Source organism: Pteropus alecto, unplaced genomic scaffold, assembly GCF_000325575.1.
Source record: "Pteropus alecto unplaced genomic scaffold, ASM32557v1 scaffold462, whole genome shotgun sequence".
Classification (NCBI taxonomy): Eukaryota; Metazoa; Chordata; class Mammalia; order Chiroptera; family Pteropodidae; genus Pteropus; species Pteropus alecto.
The window spans coordinates 9554-30465 of NW_006431936.1; the positions used below are offsets into that span (position 1 = coordinate 9554).

The following is a 20912-nucleotide window of genomic DNA, read 5'->3' on the forward strand; positions in this document are numbered from 1 at the left end:
GGGAAACTGTCTTCCTGAGAACGCAGCTCACCCTACCTGCATGTTTAATTACATAGCTACTATCATTTTTGACTGTGATGTAGAAAAACTTGTAATATGTTATAAAAGGGAATTTATCCTCATGCTAATCTATATTTGTTGGGCACTTAGTTTTTTTTTTTTTTTTATAAAACTTTTCTAATTTTGGCCACCACAATATCCCATAGATATAGTAAGTTTCAGAGAAAACACCAAATTTAAGAATCCAGTCATGTAAATATTGATCGTAAGAAGAACAGTAAATGAAAGGGTCAATTTAATTTGTTTATTCATTCAAGTACAATAAGGATTTATTTAAAAGGGTTCTTGATACCATCCACATTTTACTTTCACAGAGCAACTGACAAGTAGATATTGGCTTAAAATACAGAAAGCTCAACTGGAAACAAGATAGAAGTTTTGAACTGTCAATCTGATAAAGCATAGAAATGGCCAAACAAGAGGGATACTGAATTCTCAAATAGTATATCTTAGTTATGATTTAGATATGGCACTGATGTATTTTATGTGCTGACCAGAAATTCACTTTCATACTGACTGGTTAATTTCTATGGGTTTATTAGTAGGATGCCATTTCTCAACTATAAACTAAAACGAATGTGAATCTCTTTTGGGAGTTGACCAAATCCATTTTTAAATCTACAGAAGAAATTATGATGTTTAGAGTAAATGTTAAAGAGCCACTTTAATGGTCTTTTATTTTTAACCCTAACCCTAACTCTAACCCTAATCCTAACCCTAACCTTTAATGGTCTTTAATTAAGAAAAATATGGTGGTTGATCAAAGTCCTGGAGATCAAAAGATTCAAACTGTTCTTATAGGACATTCTCAGTTTTCTCAGATCAAAAAATGGCTCCTATCATTCACTCTTTCAGGGGCGGTTGGATGCCTTTGTCTGGTTTTGTGTATTCAAGTAGGAGCAATATTTGCTTTTGAAACTCTGAAGACACAAGGATATACATGTTAATCTTCTGGTAATCAGTTCTTTTTTTTTCCCCCCCTTTTGAGGTTATCGGACCCATTTCCAGACTCCCCATTTTTCCTGTTTTCTTGTCTAATACTTTCTTCTGATGTATCTCCTGTAGGTTTATTATACTCAAACCATCCTAGGTTTCAAATTTATTTGGTGTTAATGCTGTCAAAACTCCCAGTTGATTAAATACCTATATTGTGTTAGCTGCTATTCCCCAAAAGTGTTCAGAACAAATAATTTACATAAAAATATAAAAAACTTTATTTCTTATTGTCTAACTCTTGGGGACATTAGTATATTATTTCCTAAATATATTGTTTGGGTGCCTAGGAAATTTCTAATTTTACCTATGAAATTAGGGAATAAATTAAGTAAATCATCAACTTGTTTGTGTACAGATAATAAATTCTTCCATGAAGTTTACATTTGTATGGAGTGTGGTCCTTATTGGCTCATAGTGTTTCCAAAAATGAAGAGTTAGCAATTGTTTAGATATCTTTCCTTTTTTGCTCCTTTCTCATACATCTTTTATCTGTTCACTATTCATCATCCTTCCTTTCCTCAATCCGCTTATACATCTATCCTTCTATTCATCTATTTATCTATTTTTCCATCCATCTATCTAACAAACTCTTTCACCCCTCCAACAAACAGTAATTAGAGGCACAGCATGTGTTGAGAATGGTGCTGGGGAACATGAGGGAATAGAATAATGTAAAAAAATAATCTGATATTTCCCTGGATAATCTTAATGCGGGGCTTCTCAGGTTTGGAACTATTTGCAGTAGGGTAAATCTTTGTTTAGGGTGCCTGTACTGTCATCCTGGGCATTGTAGAATGTTTAGCAGCACCCTTCTCTTCTACCCATTCGATGCCAGTAATGACCTTTCTCCTTCTCCCACTTCTCGCCCCAGTAGTGACAATCAAAAATGTTTCTAGAGATTGCCCAATATCTCATGTAGGGGAGTAAAGCATCCTTGATGAGAACCCTGTTTTAATGAGAGAGACTTATAAGGGTATATTTCCCTGCATTTGATAAGTGTTATAATAAAAGCGCACATATTAGGGATGTAATTTGGATATGTTCTGTCTTTGTTCCCACCTCTGATCATTGCAACTATTTCTGATCAACTGCTTCTGCAAAGTAGTTCTTAGTGAATCTCAGAAGATCATATATTTTAGAAAATTATTTATCATAACTCACGGTTAACTTTTTTTGCATTACAATGACTTTGGTATTCCATATAATAGCGCCTCATCCAGGTAAATTGTTCAGCTAAATGGCTAATTAGACTTTGTTGTTTGTTTTTCTACCATGCAGTTTCTGTTGAAATTACATGCAGACATATTTACCATAAATGCTCTTTTTAATTATTAAATATTAAACTAGTGAATATGATCCAGTGTATGGATCAGGATGGGAAGAACTGGAATTTGTAATCAACTTGGTTAATATTTTTTTTTCAGGGACTATGCTTGTTTTTTAAATAAAAAATTTTGATCAGTTTTAACTGAGGTTACTTATTATTTCTATATCATTAAGTAATTTCCAAGCATAGACCTTTAGTAGTTTATGTCACAAGAAAGGTTGGCAATAGTTAAAATAAACAATATTCCATTAAATCTTACTGGATATGAGACATTTGTACTGATTAGCTCATGTAACAGATAACATAAGCTCCTTATTGTTCCAATTCTTTGCTTACATCATTTTATTTACTGATGCTCCAGTGCTGTTTTCTCTTAAATTCTAGATTGAAGCATATCTTCCCTTGGGTTTTGGAGAATGTGATGCAATGTCATGGTTCTCTATGTATTTTTTTTAATGATTTCTTTTTTTATTAAAAATTAAGTTTATTAGGATAACATTGATTAATACAATTATATAATTTTCAAGTGTACATAATAATTTGACATCTGTATATTCTATTGTGTGTTTACCACCCAAAGTCAAGTTTCTTTAAGCTACCATATATTTGATCCCCCTTACCCATTTCATCCTCCCCCTACCTGCTATATTTGACTGCCTTACTGCATCTATGTATTTTTAATTCTAGAATTCAAGGAATCATTTGAATATTACTTCAAATGCTTTCATCTTTCTCAATCAGTCCAGTAAAACTTTGATTATAAGAATTCTTTACTTATTGGCCGTGGAGGGAAATAGGAATAGGAGGAACTTGCAATTGTCTTTTTGCTGAATGTTCTGGTAATTAGTAGGTTTCAATGACATCAGAGTTTTACTATAGTGTTGATAATTATTATCTCTGTATTTTCAGAAGTAAATATTTCTCACTTTAATTTACCCTCTAATTATCTATAAAGAAAGGCTAAGGAGGATTAACTTTGGCTTTGCCTAACTTTTAAGGGATGCAGAGTAAGCTTCTTCAATTAAGGTATGACTGACATTTGGCTTTAATAGTCCAGTATTCATCTTTGGGTGTGTTCAGATGAGTACACGCAGACTTCTATCATAGCTCTGTAAATATATACATATATTTAAATGTGTGTATATATATATATACGTATATATATATATACGTATATATATATATACGTATATATATATATACGTATATATATATATACGTATATATATATATACGTATATATATATATACGTATATATATATATACGTATATATATATATACGTATATATATATATACGTATATATATATATACGTATATATATATATACGTATATATATATATACGTATATATATATATACATATGTATATATATATATGCCTCACTGTTAAAATGTACAACTGAAACTTTGAAACTTATTGGATTTCATTAATCAATGTTACTATAAAAAATAAATAAATTAATTAATTAAAAAAGAAAAGAAAGAGAATGACTTCCCTGTATCATCTGCCATTCTACATTATACTACATTATATAAGTGGCTAATATATTCTTTAGGAGCTATATCTAAATCAGTGTTCAAATGTAATCTGGTCTGCCTTTGGTAAATTGGCCCTTCTAGTCAACTATAGCAGAGATTCATTCATTTTTGTCTTTTGGATACATGCAGGCCTGACTGTATCTGAGTTGAGATTTTTCTAGCTAGAAGAAGAAATTAATCTTTCTGTAGCCATAGTATTTTGCTCTTTATTTGTATTTTTGGATGTGTTTTGGGTTGAAAATTCGGTCACATTGTTTAAAGAGATCAATGACTTAGCTTCCAAAAGATTAAATAGAGAATACTTTGTTATTTTCACTCAAAAATTTCTACTCGATTATAACAACATTTTAGCCTGTACTATTATTTGTGTTATTGAGTTCCTTATCTTTCTGTCATATAACGGATTGCTTTTTCCTGCCTCCCACCAATAGATTTCCTTTTTCAAGCTTCAAATGCCTCCTTATTCTAGAGTCCTTATAAGTTTGGTGACTAAGTGTATATTTATACTATTAGTACCTTTCCTAATTTTTGTTTATTTCATGTGAAAACTCTGGGATGTGTGCTACTTCACATTCTCTAAATAGGTTTATTTATAGCCCTGGGAATTTTACCATGCATCATCTCAATATATCCAGAATATAATCACCTCTTAGTACCTCTATCTTTATCATCCTGATCTAAGTCACCCTTATCTCCTACTTGGATTGTTGTAATAGCATCTAATAATATCTCTGGTTCTATCCTTGCGACTCTAAATGGTATTCACAATGCAACAGCCAGTGATCCTTTAACAATGTAAGCCAGATTTTGTTGCTCCCCTGTTCACATTCCATTTGCTTATCTCATTCAGAATAATAATCTAACTCCTATGGCTTATACACACCACTCTCCCTGCCTCGACTTCCAACTACTCAGGTTGAGACTTTTTGGCCTCCTTATAGTTCTTTGAACATACTAAATGAGCTCACACCTCAGAGTTCTTATTCTTGCTGTTATCTCTGCTTGGAATGGAATATTCTTCCTCCAAATACCTTCATGGTTTGCTCATTCACCTTCTTTAGCTTTCTGATCAGTCGACTTATCAGCAAGGAGTTTCCTATCAATTCTATTTTATAAAAGCTCTCCCCATAGTGCCCAGTTCTTCTTCCTTGTTCAATTTTTCTCCATAGTTAAATCATTGACCGATACCTTATATATCTTTTTGTGATTTTATTTTTTAATTGTCCGTTTTGTTCTTGGCTATATTCGTAGTGTTTAGATTACTTCCTGGCATATAGCAAGTTCTTGACAAATGTTTGTTGAAGGCAATGAGTTAATAGATAGGGCCTAATTCAGTCTAATCATTCATTCATTCAAAAAAATTTTTTCACTACCTAATAATTGAAAGATACTGTATGGGGCTAAAAATTTAAAGGCTTGATGATTTATAACTTTGAGTAATTTATAATCATATGGAGGAAATAGACATGTGACCAATTCTAAATATAATAAGTAAATGTAGATGTATAGGTAGGCCATAAGGAAGGTGAGACAGATGAGGTTTCATTTGATTTGGATGTTAATGAATTTATTATATTTTGAGAAGTGTAAAATAGAGAAGAATAATTTTTGGCTTGAGGAACAAAATCAGTCACAGGATCTTATAAGTCTGTTTGTCATAGAATAGTCCACTATTGCCCATCTAGTATATGAGATTGGTTATTGCTCTTCCCTGGAGGGGATAGTTAACATTGATCATACTGATAAAGCAATTTAATATTGAATATCTTTTGTTTGTGGTTTCATCAGGTGCATCCATGGGTACCAGTCCACTAGATCGCTCACCTGTGCTAGCAAGACCACCTGACAATTCAGTTACTGTCATGTGTAATGACAGCAATAGTGGCCAACAGAATCTTATTTGACTTTTGTGAAAAGCACAGGTAATATTTGACTTCCAAATTTATATACTTTTCCATAGAGCGTACTAATATAATAGTATTAATTTGAGTTTTCTCATTTTCTTCCTTTAGGTAATGGAAGAGTGCACCTAACCAAGTGAGCCAATGAATGGAGCCAACCACTCTGTGGTGTCTGAGTTTGTGTTCCTGGGACTCTCCAATTCCTGGGAGATCCAGCTTCTTCTTTTTTGCTTTTCTTGTCTTTTTTATATGTCTAGTATGGTGGGAAATCTCTTCATAGTGGTCACTGTGACTTCTGATCCTTCTTTACACTCCCCCATGTATTTTCTGTTAGCCAATCTCTCCATAATTGACCTGATATTTTGCTCCATTGCAGCACCCAAGATGATTTGTGATCTTTTCAGGAAGCAGAAAGTCATTTCCTTTTGGGGTTGTATAGCTCAGATCTTCTTTAGTCATGCTGTTGGAGGCACTGAGATGGTGCTGCTCATTGCCATGGCCTTTGACAGATATGTGGCCATAAGTAAGCCTCTCCACTACCTGACCATCATGAGCCCACGCATGTGCATTTTGATTTTAGTGGTTGCTTGGACAATTGGTCTCATTCACTCTTTGGCCCAGTTGGCATTTGTGGTAAACTTGCCCTTCTGTGGCCCTAATGTAGTAGACAGCTTTTACTGTGACATACCTCGGCTCATCAAACTTGCTTGCACAGATACCTATAAATTGGAGTTCATGGTCACTGCCAATAGTGGGTTCATTTCCTTGGGTGCTTTCTTCTTGCTGATCCTCTCTTACATCTTCATCCTGGCCACTCTACAGAAACACTCCTCAGGTGGTTCATCCAAGGCTCTTTCCACACTGTCAGCTCATATTACTGTGGTGATTTTATTCTTTGGTCCACTGATTTTTTTCTATATGTGGCCCTCTTCTTCAACACATCTGGATAAATATCTAGCCATATTTGATGCAGTTTTAACTCCATTTCTAAATTCAGTCATTTACACATTTAGGAACAGAGAGATGAAGATGGCAATGAATAGAGTGTTCAGTCGGCTTATGAGTTTTAGAAAAAATTACTAAATGGCTTTATTGAAACACAAAATTTCCAAGAGACTATTCATAAATTTTCTGTACCTATTAGTCAGTCCTCATGAAGACTGTGCCATCTTTCTAAGGTCTTAACTCGTTCTTTTGTTTGAAGCACATTCCTTTGCTTCTTCACTTTGCTGACTCTGTGTTGGTTTCCATGCATTAGATAAAACAGCCACCTCTTCCAGTCTTGAAGGATCACTTAAAGTAGAAGATAAATCTTATTCTTCAACTCTATCCAAGTTCTTGATCATCTCTCAAATCTTTGTCATTGTGCAAGCAGACTAATTTATTTTTAATGGCTCCCGGTAGTTGAGGGTGTGCCAGGAGCTGTTAGTGTTCCAAAGGGAAGGATGTCAGTAAACACCTAAATTCAGGTTGATTGGAATTTAAACCCTCAGGCAGCAGCATTAAAAGTATGCAAATATATACAGTCTTGAGGGGCTACAAGTGTAAGCTCTGCTGACCACCAGTGCCAGGCGATTCCTTGGGGGGCAGTAGTAAAAGTTGGGGCTCTAGATGAGTGTAAAAGCTTCTAGCTGGGAGATAATGGTGAGCCGTGTGAGGCAGAAGGAGAGCACAAAGACAGTGTGCACCACCCTCCGATCCTAGACAGTAGGTCTGTCCGTGAGCCCCTACAATGGGAGTCAGACTTGAAGTGTGCCTCTCAGGCCAAAACTTTAGGGCAAGCAAGTAGGCCTTTTTCACAGAAAGACTGAGGTGTGTGTTTTAGTCTCATCTCTGTGCTATGCCCTGATGGTGGTAGTCTGCCAAGGTCTGTCTCTGATTATTAGTCCCGTGGGACCCAGAAAAACCAGCCACCCTGGCCATCCCCTAGGTGGTAGCTGCAAAGCCCAGGTCACTGGATGTGAAAACCAGGGCACCAGACACATGTGTAAAAACTCCCCTTGGAGAGAGACCAATGCTCAGGAGTGCTACAGAGGGAGAGCAGAAAGGTGGCACCCACCAGTCTCTGTCCAGAGAGTGCTCCAGTATGTTCCCAAATGTATGTCAACAGATTCCTGCTACTCAGGCTAATACTCCAAGACAAGCAAAAAGCAAAGGAATCTCTCCCATACAAAGTCCGGACAGCCCTTGATCACTGCTTCCATGCTGGGCCCAGGGGCAGGTGAGTTTGAGCGTGTGTACCCTTGAAAAGCCGTTTCTCTGATTGTGATAGCCTTGAGTCTCATGGAGGTGAGCCCCGTTGGATTTTGAGTTAGATATTTTGGGGGCTTGTCTCTCAGGTGCAGATCTTAAAAGTTTGAGGTACCTGTTGTGGAGTTCGAACCCTTTGCTCCTCAGGGAGAAGGTTCTGGTTTTGAGTTCCCTCCTGACGGTGGGTCTCCGTGCTGGATGTGGGGTTAATGGAGAGATTGTGTTCCAGCCTCTCCTACCTGCTTACATGTGGGCCTTCTCTCCTTGTCTGTACGTAGAAGCTCAGTCAGGTTTTATATTTTTTTTTTCAGAGAAAGTCGTTCCACATGTAGCTGTAGATTTTGTTTGTAGGAAGTCAGTTTAGGACCCTCTTATGTCACCATTTTGAACCAGAACTGGGACCACCTTTCTGCTATACATTACTGTGTGTTCATGGACCTTAACCATCCATATATGCTGGGTCTATTTTGTTCTCACTGAAGAATGGGTGATATTCTTCCCTGAAAAGAAAGAGAGACTTTTATATTAAAGGTATAGAAATCAAAAATTATATTAGTCCTTATTTTCAGTTTCCAAATAATCGTGCCAATAATACGTTTCACACATATTAAATAATGATGTAAATAAGTTTGTTCTCAGGAGACCATATAATATTTTCAAGCTATTCTGGCCTGTAACTGGTGCATTTGTTAAAATCATGCTTCATTATCTGTATGTATCCCATATCTCTCTTTTCTCTTGTTCTGCTTCGTTATTTCATCGTCTCGGTTATGAGTAAAAAATAACAACCATCTTTAGACTTTGTGATTATTTATACATTTTAATTCATAAATCTTGTTTTCATGCTCTTTTTCTTATGTCGAATGTTCTCAACTCTATTTTCAGTCAAATGTAGATGAAGTATTGTAAAGGGCTAGATAATAAATAGTTTTGGATTTGTGGGCTATATAATCTCTGTTGCAACCATTCAATTCTGATATTGAAGTATTGAAACAGCCATAGCCAACATATAAATAAGTAATCATTTTGTAATAAAACTTATTTACAAAAGCAAGAAGCAGGCCAGATTTGGGATGTCCTAAATATAGATTTGCCTATTCCCCCAAATATCATAGTCTTTGTCTTAAAACAAGAATCTAAAATAAAAAGCAGTATAGCATCGCACAAAATTTGCAATAAAAATTCAGAGATTCAGAGTTGGTTCTAATAGCACCAACTCATTTGCTGTGCTATCTTACCTAAGTCACTTAACCTCTCTGAATTTCAGTCTCTTCAAAGGTTGCAATTGAACTCACAGATTTATGGTTATGACTAAGTGAGATATTTGAAAGGCTTTATCAATTAAATAATTAATCTGCATTCCTTTCCTGGACTATAACCATTTGTTTGGAGTCTATCTGCTTAAAAATAAAATTTATCTTCTGATGCAAATTAAACTTACCTTCTACTTTGTACTCTCCCACCCACAAATATCTTGTGATGTATCTCTGTTATCTTGTCTTTTCATAGTACTGTAATATGTGTCACCTGTCAAATTGAAGATTTAATATCTTATTTCCTTGTTTAGTTTATCAGTAAAAAAAATAATGGAAAATATTTACAGGGTACATACTTTGTGTCAGGTGCTGCTCTTAACTTTACCTGTATTAATTCATTTAATACTGAATGCAATACTTGAGACAGATACTATTATCATTCCATTTTATAGATTGGGAGATTGAGACACAAAGATTTTAAATAACTTATCTAATGGATATTGGAGTTAAAATCCAGGAAGTTTAGATTTAGAGGCTGAATTTTTAGTCATTAAGTTATTTTTTTTCTTATAAAATTGGTTTAATATTGTTTCCTGGAGAGGCCTAACTTGCCTTTCTTCATTTAGGGCCAAATTGTTTATGTTCTCCCCCACTGCCATATTTATGTTAGTTCCTTGTTGATGATAAAACAATTTCTAATTAAATAAATTACGGTATAAACAGAGTGTAATTATGTTATGTGCACACATTTCAGCTATTATATAATAAATATTAATATGGAAAGTTGCTCAAGATAGATTAGTAAGCAAAAAAAAGGTAACAAAAAAAGATTTAAAATTTGATCTGTCTTTAAAATAATGTTTGTATATAAGCCAAAATGTTAATAGTGCTATTTACCCCTTGGGTTTTTTTATTATCTGCTTGCACTATCTGTAATTTTTATATTTTTTATAACAAATGTTTTAATGTAATAATGAAAGACACTACTAAAATAGTCAAATGCATTTTAAAAGTCATTTTAACCCTGGTATATTTCACACATTTTTGATGTTGAACCTTGACAAAAGCATTTTGCTAGCCTATGTAAATTATAATCAATGGTGGTAATTTACTTGACTTCATACTTGGCCTCTAAAAGAATTCTGACAGCCATGATTTTTAGTCTCGAAAATTGCATTGCCTTTTTTCTAGTATGTCTTAGGTGAATCTATAGATTATTACACATTTTATCATCCTTTCTGATAGGAAAGTATATCTTTGGTCTCTAGGTCTAGCATTCATTGAGTTTGGTCAACCTCTGAGTTTGGTACCACTCAGGATACAAGAATGCTTTCACATACAGTCCCTGTACTCTAAAAAAACTAGAGGTTACAACGGCAATTCCTACTTCTCTGCAGAGATCACAAGAAAACACACTTTGGATTGATTGATTCCAGTTTCAACCTTGTGTAGTTATTGTTGAGAATAAGAGCGAGACCACGTGGAGTTGTCTGTCAGCAAGAACGTCCTGCAGGCTGACTTAGAGGCAAGCACTGAAAGCTGATCACATAAAAGAAAGTTAAAATCCTCTTAGCATTTTTATAAAGTAGACAAAAATGACAATATTTACATGGGAAAATATGTCAGTTTCATATATTTGGTTTATGTGCCTCCTAATGATAAATGTCTACTGTAGTCACAGTAGTGTTTCAGGAGTTATGAATAGATGGTATGTAAATATTATAAGCTACCTTTGACTTTGGAAATTTACAGTCCAAAGGAATTAGGTCTCTGAAAAAAGAAAGATAGTCTATTTTCATCATAAGTTAGTGGAAGGGAGATAAAAATGAAATGAGAAAAACCTGCCTTTCATGTGGATTTAGTAACAGTTGGAGCAAAGGGGAAGTTGACCTTATGCCCTTTGATCAATCTACATGGTGCTGATTGATTAGATTAATAGGCTTCCAAAATCAGAAATCTAGGCAAGGGGAAGAGCTCATTAATGAGGAGAATTCACAGAAGAATGTTGTAAAAATCCCTAGATCTTGTTTTAGTATAGGCACCTAAATTTTTATCTCTTATTAAATTAATTTAAATTACTATTTGTAGCCTAAAAATATGAGTCTCTGATGTATGATATTTATTATTATTATGCATTAAGCTGGCATGAGCTAATATTTTTAGCGCCCCAACTCATCCATTCTGATCAAAGATTCCCTTGTTGTCTCCATACCAGATAAAATTTAAAGAAGCATGCTAAATCAAAAAGCATTGCAGTTAGTTATTTTATAAGGAGAGAGACTATAAGCGAAGAAAGTTCAAATGTTTTCTGAAAGTTGAACTAATTTTAATTTGAGAATTATGTCCTATTTTTCACTAAGCCAGAAGATTGGAGATAATGTAGATAATGGAGGTTTTGTGTAAATGAGAATGTCCTATCGCAGGGAGAATGGTACAAAGCCTTTACAAAAGTGCTTGCACCTGTGCTACTTCCCCAAATAGAACTTTGGAGGAGCTTACAGGGTCATTATAGAATGTCAAAGTTAGTTTTCAACATCAAAGAAAGAGTACTGGACACAATATAGATGTAAATTACACAAAGACAATCTCTGGCATTCTCAGGGTACCTGTTTTGTAGCCACAGATGATTTCACGTAGAATATTTTATGATTCCATGTGAGCTCATCCACCATAGTAGGAATAAATCGATCATCATTCTAACTCAATGCTGCTGAGGAAATTTTAGAAAAATCACTTAGAATGCTTCTACTACATGCCTCATCTTCCAAAAATATAATCCTGGTAAAACTTTAAAGACTGAGCTCATTGCCTGTTTAAATACTTCCAATATTCTTTTCGAATCCTTCCAAATTGACTTCCTATTAGTCCCTGTAATGAAATATGAATATATTTTTGTTTTTATGTTTGTTTTCAGAATGATCAAAGTCTTACTCTGTTAACGATCTATGGCTCTGACACTGGAAAAGATTTACTCAGTTTTGTTTCCCACGGGGGGAATCCCGAAACTCTCATTAAAGAGCTCTGCTATTCATACCATCTCCAATCTTCTGGCCTAGTAGAAAAGACAAAGGGAATTCTCAAGTTAAAATTATTCAAACTTTCAGAAATATTTGAACTGACCTGGCACATAGTTTCTCTCTTTATGAGTTAGCAACAGGCCAATATGTGTATCTAAGAATATCATCTGATCTTAGACTCCACTCTGTTGCAAGCAGATGTGGCTAAATAGTACAAGGACTCATGTAAAACAGTCTTATTTTCAACAAGTATAAACATCTTTTCCTCATTCAACTTTGCATGACCTAAAACCTGGAGAATTTCCCAAAGGAATCACTGATTCACTTTTTATGGCACCATCTCAGTGGAGCTTCCTATAAGGAGATTATCGATTAGAAAATGTGGTCAGAAATTTATAGTAATCTTAACCAAAGTTATAAATGACTCTGACAGCTATTGAGACTCAATAAGCAAATAAGTAAATAGATTCAGGGATAAATTATTTTAGCTTGAGTTTGATAATTTTAAATTATGTCTCTAAAGCATTCTGCAATTCTTAATTATTTTTTTATTCCTGAATTTTTGCACATGGAAACGGAAGTAATTGTCAAAGTTTTAAGTGCTGCTATATAGCCACTGTCATGTCACTACTAACTCATTTGACAAAAGGAGCACAGAGATCAGTTCCTTAATTGAACTCCATACTATTGTTTCTGTAACAATGATGCCACCTAGAGACCTTGACAGTGTTGTAGATTAGGAATGAGGCTATTTTTTTCTCCCAGACGCTTTCGCTCAGCCAGAGCACAGCCATCAGTTATGCAAGACTGAGAACTGGAACAACCATTTCCATCAATTGTGTAACTACTACCAGGGAATACCTTGTGATTCACATAACTCTTCCTTCTTCACCCAAAACCTTACCCTAATTAAGTGCTAGTGTGGCACTGTTCGTGTTCTCCCTTTCTGCAGTAAGTCAATAATATGGTTTACTTACAGCAGATTTCTTTATTTGAGGAGGATATTTCTCCATAAACATCCTTAAGTTTACTAATAAATGCTTTAGAACATTGTATTTAGAAATTTTTAAACTGAGAATTTAAAAAAAATTACGTTATACCATTTTTTCTGGTCTTATAAACAAAAATACTTACTATAAAAAGTCTCAAAATGTGAAAACTTTTAACACTTGTAATGTGAATTTTAAAATTCATCTTTGCTTCAGAAATAGTAGAAGGGTGGGTGACTATTTATTTCATTTTCTCAGATCAGAAATCATAGTGACAGTAGCCTGAAATCAAGATTCAAAGGAGACTAGACACATTCTCCTAGTTTGTGTCTGTACATTATTCTTTGTCTCTTATTTTCATTTGATTTCTTAACACTGAAGAATCTTGAGTCTGGTTTTGAGATAAAAGAGTCCTTTTATCTTTTACTGAAATTAGTTACTACTCAATAAGTTTTTATTTTTTTAATACAACAAACCTGAAACCTTCAAGTTATTTTAATGAATAACTCAATTTGTGACAATATGATTCAATTAGTTTTAAGAACTTTAATATCTAGTATAGCTAAAATTCATCAATTATCCTAGAATGACAAAAGTCATTCAGCCTTTCTAAAAAAAAAAAACTAAACTGCGAAAATTCATGTAAACATTCTGTCTAGCTACATTGCCTCTATACAATTTTCTTTCAAAGAGAAGTTAATATTTTCCTTTAAGGTATAGTCTTTATTTAAAAAGGAAAAAATATGATCAAAGCAGAGATTTTTCAGTTCTATTCTTACCACTTCTCAATAGCCTTGGAATTTGTCCAATTCCTTTGACGGAACAGGATTTTTGTTGATTTTTTTAACTAAAATGAGAAAGTTAGATTATGTTGTTAGTCAGTCTTGTCTGGTTAGAAGTCAAATGATGACTTATTTGGTAATTTAGTTTTACCCTTTTTGTTCTCCCTATGTCAGTTATCACCATCTATATTTTCAAAATGTTTAATACTGGTTTTTCCTTATTATCTGGCTTTTTAGCTTATTCTTGGCGGTATCCCTATCGGATTTTAATTTCCTGTAGGTCACTCGTTACAAATGGGAGGAAATAACCCTCATGTAAGATATTCGTGACCTGTAATTTTCCAGACTAGTGGGAAATGAAGAGAAAATTGTGATTTTAAACAATTATTCCTATAGTTGCATCATGTTTCAAAGACAGGGAATTCAATTATTTCTTCTAGCAAAAGAAGAAAAAATAAAGGAACTTCTGTTTTTCCCCATTACATTTTTATCATTTGTTCTGTAGTTTTTCTAATAGGATTTTTGTACTCTGTGTGTGCACAGTTTTTAAATGACTTTTAATTTGATTATTTTTTCTTGATAATCTGGCAATTTATGTGATTGTTTTATGAATAATTATATCCATGTCTAGAGCAAAATGATTCTACCTTTCAAGAATTTTGTCTTGACAAATGCTTTATAGGGGTAGCTCTTCCTAGACCACCTGTTCCCTCCACTTCAAAGTCAACTTCTGCATTTATAGGAAGTGTCTGAGGTGAAAGAAATCACTGTAAAACACATTGAGAAAGCTTTTGTTTATCTCTGTTAAATCAGGGTCATGTAGAGAAACTCGCTTCATGCTATGTCAGTCTCAGGACTCAATTGAGTATATAACTATATTTCATGCCGAAGAACATACTCAAACCCAATCACCTTGGGACAGTACTTTCAGTAATCTTGCAGATCAATTTCTTTGCAGTGAGGCAGTTATATTTGGCCAATGAGAACCCCAAAGGAGAATTTTCCCTCTCCTTTCTACATCATCTGACTGCACTGGAGGAAAGACTGGCTTTTCCACCTCAATCTCAGCAGGTCTTGCTCAAGGTAGTGGGGAAATACTTTTTGTTAGGAAAAACTGAGAATGACTTGGCAATTGGCAAAGAGATTACTGGACGCCCTTTCAGTGAAATGCTGGGCATTGTCTGGGGGATCCTCTGGGATTATATTGTTCTATAGGAATGTGGGCTTTTGTCTTCTATTAGGCTATTTTAACAACCCTATAGAGATAGAATTAACTTGTAGAAAACTGATAAAAATGCATGTTTTCTGTTCATAACAGTGAAAATGACTTTTGTTCGTGGCAATGCAAATACATTTTGCCTAGTAGAGACTATAAGTCTCTGTAAGTCAGATCCCAGTTAGAACTGGTTTTAACATCTTACTAGTTCCCTCATGAATTAACGACTTAGTCTGAGCATCACAATTTTAGATTTTTTTTTTTTTTGGTCTTTCTTAAATTTTATTCGAATGGAATATCAGTCAGAGTCGTAATGACAAACAACAGAATCCACTGTGGCTAACTAAAGCAAAACAAAAAAAAAATTGTTTTAAGGGAAGATCACAGACTCTGTGGACAGACCAGAGAGCCTGGTGATCTTCTGCAGGCAGGAACAGTCCCAAACCATACCGTGGTGGCTGCTGCAATGAGGGCCCCATTGCTGGTGCTTCTGGGCCCAGATGCCCAGCTTGCCTTTCTAGACCACCTGATTGATTTACATTGGCAGTATTATCCCTGCCACACGTACTCTGTAATGACAATTCTTGCTATTGTTTACCTTAGTTAGATGTTTAATGGATATCAATTTAATGGATTCATTGCTCACCAACAATCAGTTAAGGCTATGTCTTTCCTATTCTTGAGTTCTTTATCTTGAACTGTCTTTGTCTAGATTTTCCAAGAAGGGCTGATGTGTAAATATTTTCTGAGTCATCCTTTTTCATATCTATCATCTCTAATCATTGGCTTGTCTTTTTTTTTTTTTTTTTTTTTTACCTCTGCCTTCTATATTTTCTCAAGCCCATCTTCCAATTCATTGATTCTTTTTTCAGACATGTTTATACCTCTTCTTGCTTCTATGTGGTTTTCATTTCCAAAATACTTTCAATGTTACATTTCATTTCTTTCCTGGTCGATACCATTTTACTTCATCTTCTTCTCTGTTCTCTCACATCTCCTTCTGAAGCTCTTTTGCAATGAATCATAGGTTCTTGTTAAATTTTTTGAGAGAAATATTTTTCTTAATTATTCTTCTATACTTATCTCTCTTTTTTTCAGTTGTGCTATGCATATGGCTTAAGTTGCATTGTTTCTGTATTTGATTTATCTCTCTATATGAACAGTTATATGTATCTGGGTCTGCCTTTTGTTAAAAAAAATTTGGACAGGGTCGTTAGAGTAATTTTAGCTTTTTGAAAATTGTTCTTTAACCTCTCTATTCTGGGAAACTAGCCCTGCCGACATCTGTGTAGACTAGAATGAGTGACATAGACTAGCCTCTGGCACATCACCTGCAGTACACCACCAGCAGCTAGCACAGTGGCTTAGTGCTTACCTAACCCATCTACCTGGATATTGCCAACTAATCAGAAAAATTCAGAGACTTTATTTTCCTCGAATAGGATCGAATCAGATCATGGACTTTTGACATTAATAGAGTTACTCCTTTTCTCTACTTTCTCTCCCAAATACCAACTTTGATTTTTAGTCTGTTGCAAGATTGGATTTAATAAAATGTTATCATTTAACACCATTCTGTGATTTTTTTCATGACTGGCCAGCTATGTATGTATGATTCAGTGTGATTTATTTGGATTCGCTCCTCAGAATTTATTATGCCTCAGAATTTATTGTTCTTATTTCCTTTTTTTCAATCCCCAAAACTGATTTTAGATACTGAGAATCTGATAATGAAAGTTCATGAGTGGAAAAGGACAGCTTTTCACAGCATCATATGACGTTGGATCCTTACTCAGTAATGACATGAATTTCCTTTTCTTTATCTTATTAATGTTTCTAGCAAATTTACAGGAAAACAACAACAACAACAAAATAAACCAAAACAAATTGGCTCTCCTAAATTAGAGGTTGGCTGCAGAGATAGGTAGCTATCGCCGAAAACCCCAAAGAAAGAGTTCTAGCTTTAAGTTTTTAGTTTACTTGTGATTCAGTGCTAAAGTAGTCTGTTCTCTTATCCTCTGTTGAAAGTAGCTATCTGAGTTGCAGACACCATATTCTGAAATAAAAGGGTTTTTTTTTGGTGGTTGAATTCAATTTATTTGCAGTTTGTTGGACTACAAAGAGAATAGTGAACTCAAGTCTGAAGTTTTATGACTAGCAAGAAAATCTGCAAAGCTTAATGGTGACAGGTTTACTTATCCACAAGAGTAACGAGTAGTATTATATATAGCTAGAGTGAACAAATTCTACTTCTCGTAACAAACATATTTTATTATAACTTAATTAAACAACTGTAATTCTCTGTTGCAAATATGGTAACCAAGTTTAACTGGTTAAATGATTACATTTATAAGTCTTTTCAACAACTATCAGTAGAAACAGAGAATCTTAAATATAAGAAACTAGATTATATATATATTTCAGCTTTATTGAGATATTGTTGATATATAACATCTGTAAGTTTAATGTGATAATTTGATGCTCCCATGTAAATCAATAAATAGGATATACCACATTAATAGAATAAAAGATCAAAATCATGTGATCATCTCAATAGATGCAGAAAAAGCATTTGACAAAGTTCAATCGTCTTTCACAATACTCTCACCAAATTGAGTATAGGAGGGATGTACCTGAACATAATTAAAGCCATATATGACAAACTCACAATGAATATTATACTCTGTGGTGAAAGGTTGAGAGCTTTTCCTCTAAGATCAGGAACAAGACAAAGATGGCCACTCTTACCACTCCTGTTCAACAGACTACTGTTGAAGTCCTAGCCAGGGCAATTAGGCAAAAAAGAGAAAGTCATTTGAATTGGAAAGAAATAAGTAAATTGTCTTCATTTGCAGATGATTTAATCTTATAAATAGGAAATCTCAAAGACCACCAAAAATCTACTAGAACTGATAAATAAATTTGATAAAGTTGCAGAATATAAAATCAACATACAAAAATCACTTTTATTTTTATATACTAAGAAGAAACTATCTGGAAAAGAAATAAAGACAACAATTATTTACAATAATCTCAAACAGAATAAAATACTTAGAAATACATTTAACAGAGGAGGTAAAAGATCTGAATACTGAAAATTATAAGACAATAATGAAAGGAATTGAAGAAGACACAACTAAATGGAAAGATATTCTGTGTTCATAGATTGGAAGAGAAAATAAAAAAATATCCATGCTACTCAAAATCATCTACAGATTCAATGCAATCCCTATGAAAATTCCAATGGCATTTGTTACAGAAATAGAAAAAACAATCCTAAACTTCTCATGGAACCACAAAAAACTCCAAATAGCCACAGTAGTCTCGAGAAAGAAAACTAAAACGGTAGACATTACATTTCCCGATCTCAAACTTTATTACAAAACTATACAATAAAAATAATAGTACTGACATAAAACAGACACATAGACCAATGGAACAGAATCAAGAGGTGAGAAATAAACCCATGTAGATACAGTCAACTAATATTTGACAAGGGAGCAAAGAATATTTAACATTAAAAGGATAGTCCCTTCAAAAAATATGTTGGGAAAACTGTAAGTTTACATGTAAAAGAATGAAATTGGATTCTTATCTTACACCAAAAATTAACTCAAAGTGGAGTAAAACTTAAATGTAAAAGCTCAAACTTTAAACTACTGGAAGAAAACATACGAAATCAAAGCTCTTTGATATTGGGCGTGGCAACAGTTTTTTTGGGTATGACACTAAAGCACAGATAAGAAGAAGGTGTATGTCTATAATTATTAATTTATACTCTATTATTTAAAATATATTTTATTTTAAAATTTTAAACCTTTCATATGTTTAGAAGAAAATTGTATTTGGGGCCTTATTTTGAATTGAATAATCTTATCATGCTTCTTAATTGTGTATCCTACTAGTAATAGGTTTTTTTTTTTTTTGGTGAATTATCACATTTTGCAAATTTGCTGCCCTCCAACAATTATTTTTGATGGTCTCCAATTATTTCTCTGGGAAGCAAAGTGTTTGTGTATACACCTCCCCATCTCCATTTTTGTTTCCACCCTTCTCTCTTCTCCTAATTTGTTTCTACTCTAGGTATTTGCACCCTTTCTTAATATTCTGTCTTTCATTTTTACTCATGCTTGCTGCTCTTAATTGTTTGAACCTTTGGATACATAAAAGGAATTAGCTGACTAAGTCTGTGAAGATTTCTAAATTCTACAACCTTTTTTTTTTTCAGAAAAGTTTTGAATTTTTTTCTGTTTAAATTTTTGTAACACTTTTTTTTCCTTTTGTTAGAGATTTCTCTGGTTCATATCATAAAATAAAGATAAAGAGTATATAAAAATAAAATGATAAATCTTTATTTTTCATAAAATAATTTTATGCCTCTTTTCTCCATTTTTCATAATCCTATGAGACAGTTTCCTTGGACTTATGACCTCATTCTGAGAACCCCAGAACTCTAACACATCACTTGTCACCATCTTGTACTATAGATAATTAATTGCCTCTCTCAAAATGGCAGTATTTTTATAGCTTCTTGTCCTAGGGAGGGTGGGTGGAAGGATGTGGGCAATGCCTATGCACAGGAGAAAGTTTAGGTTGTGGGACATCTCTGACTCTGACTATCTTGCCAGATTAGGTAGGTGGTGGTGATGAAGGAGCAGAAGGATTGGTGGACTTTATATGTACTCTACCACAAGAAGAATCTCCTTCTCAGATTCCTATGCTTCCAAGGAGGAAGGATGTAACAAAACGGGCAGAAGCAGAAATTATGTAGAAAGGAAGATTCAGGGCAACTGTATAGAGAAAGGCACATGAAAGAAAATGAAGTTGATTTTAATGAGAATCCATATATGAGAATCAAGATATGAGAGAAAGAGTAGTTCTTATAAGTTTACAATTATTGTCCCTGTTTTTAAGATCTCTGATCCATATTCCTTTCTCGCTATAGGTCAGCTTCTCTTTAGCTTCACTTGCTGTATCGGTCAGTATGTAACTTGGTCAAACAATTTCAATGTGAGCTCTAACCCCCATGGATCTCTGTTTCTTTTGATATTCCATTCTGCTTATTATGTCAAACAAAAGTACTTTTCTGAAATTCCCGGGATTGAATTCCTAATCATTGCTGAATGGTGTCACAAAAAATTCCAGCTAACATTTGTCCAAGTACACGATATCCATTTTTAATAAATTACTTACAGTTGCTTGGAAACTTCGTCTCTTAACTGTTCATAGATTTCTGCCACCTTACAAATTTTCTACATGTAGCATATTGCCTTATTTTCCCACCTTTTTTTCCTCCAAAACTTCTTCCCCTATATTACTGAAATTACTTGTCATTTGTAATTTTACTCTTTGTCATCATTCATTACCTCCCCACAGTCTTGATTCTCTCTTTACTCTTTGATTTCACCTACTTGTTTAATGACACCAATAATACCTCAGCCCTAAATCTATGCCTTTTTTAGTCTTTTCCTTTTTGATCACTATGTAGCACATAAGAGTGACAGTTATTACTTCTTTGATGTTCCTGTCTCTCTTATTTCTTCTTGTTGTGTACAGAAACAGGGCCTTTTTAAGG

General features: G+C 34.0%; 1 protein-coding gene across 1 annotated transcript; it reads left to right on the top strand.

The window, feature by feature from the left end:
• The first annotated feature begins 5971 nt into the window (after positions 1–5971).
• Positions 5972–6910, top strand: LOC102885563 (olfactory receptor 4F15). The gene has a single exon (XM_006906928.1). The coding sequence runs from the start codon at positions 5972–5974 to the stop codon at positions 6908–6910; it is 939 nt and encodes a 312-aa protein (XP_006906990.1).
• Positions 6911–20912: the final 14002 nt, after the last annotated feature.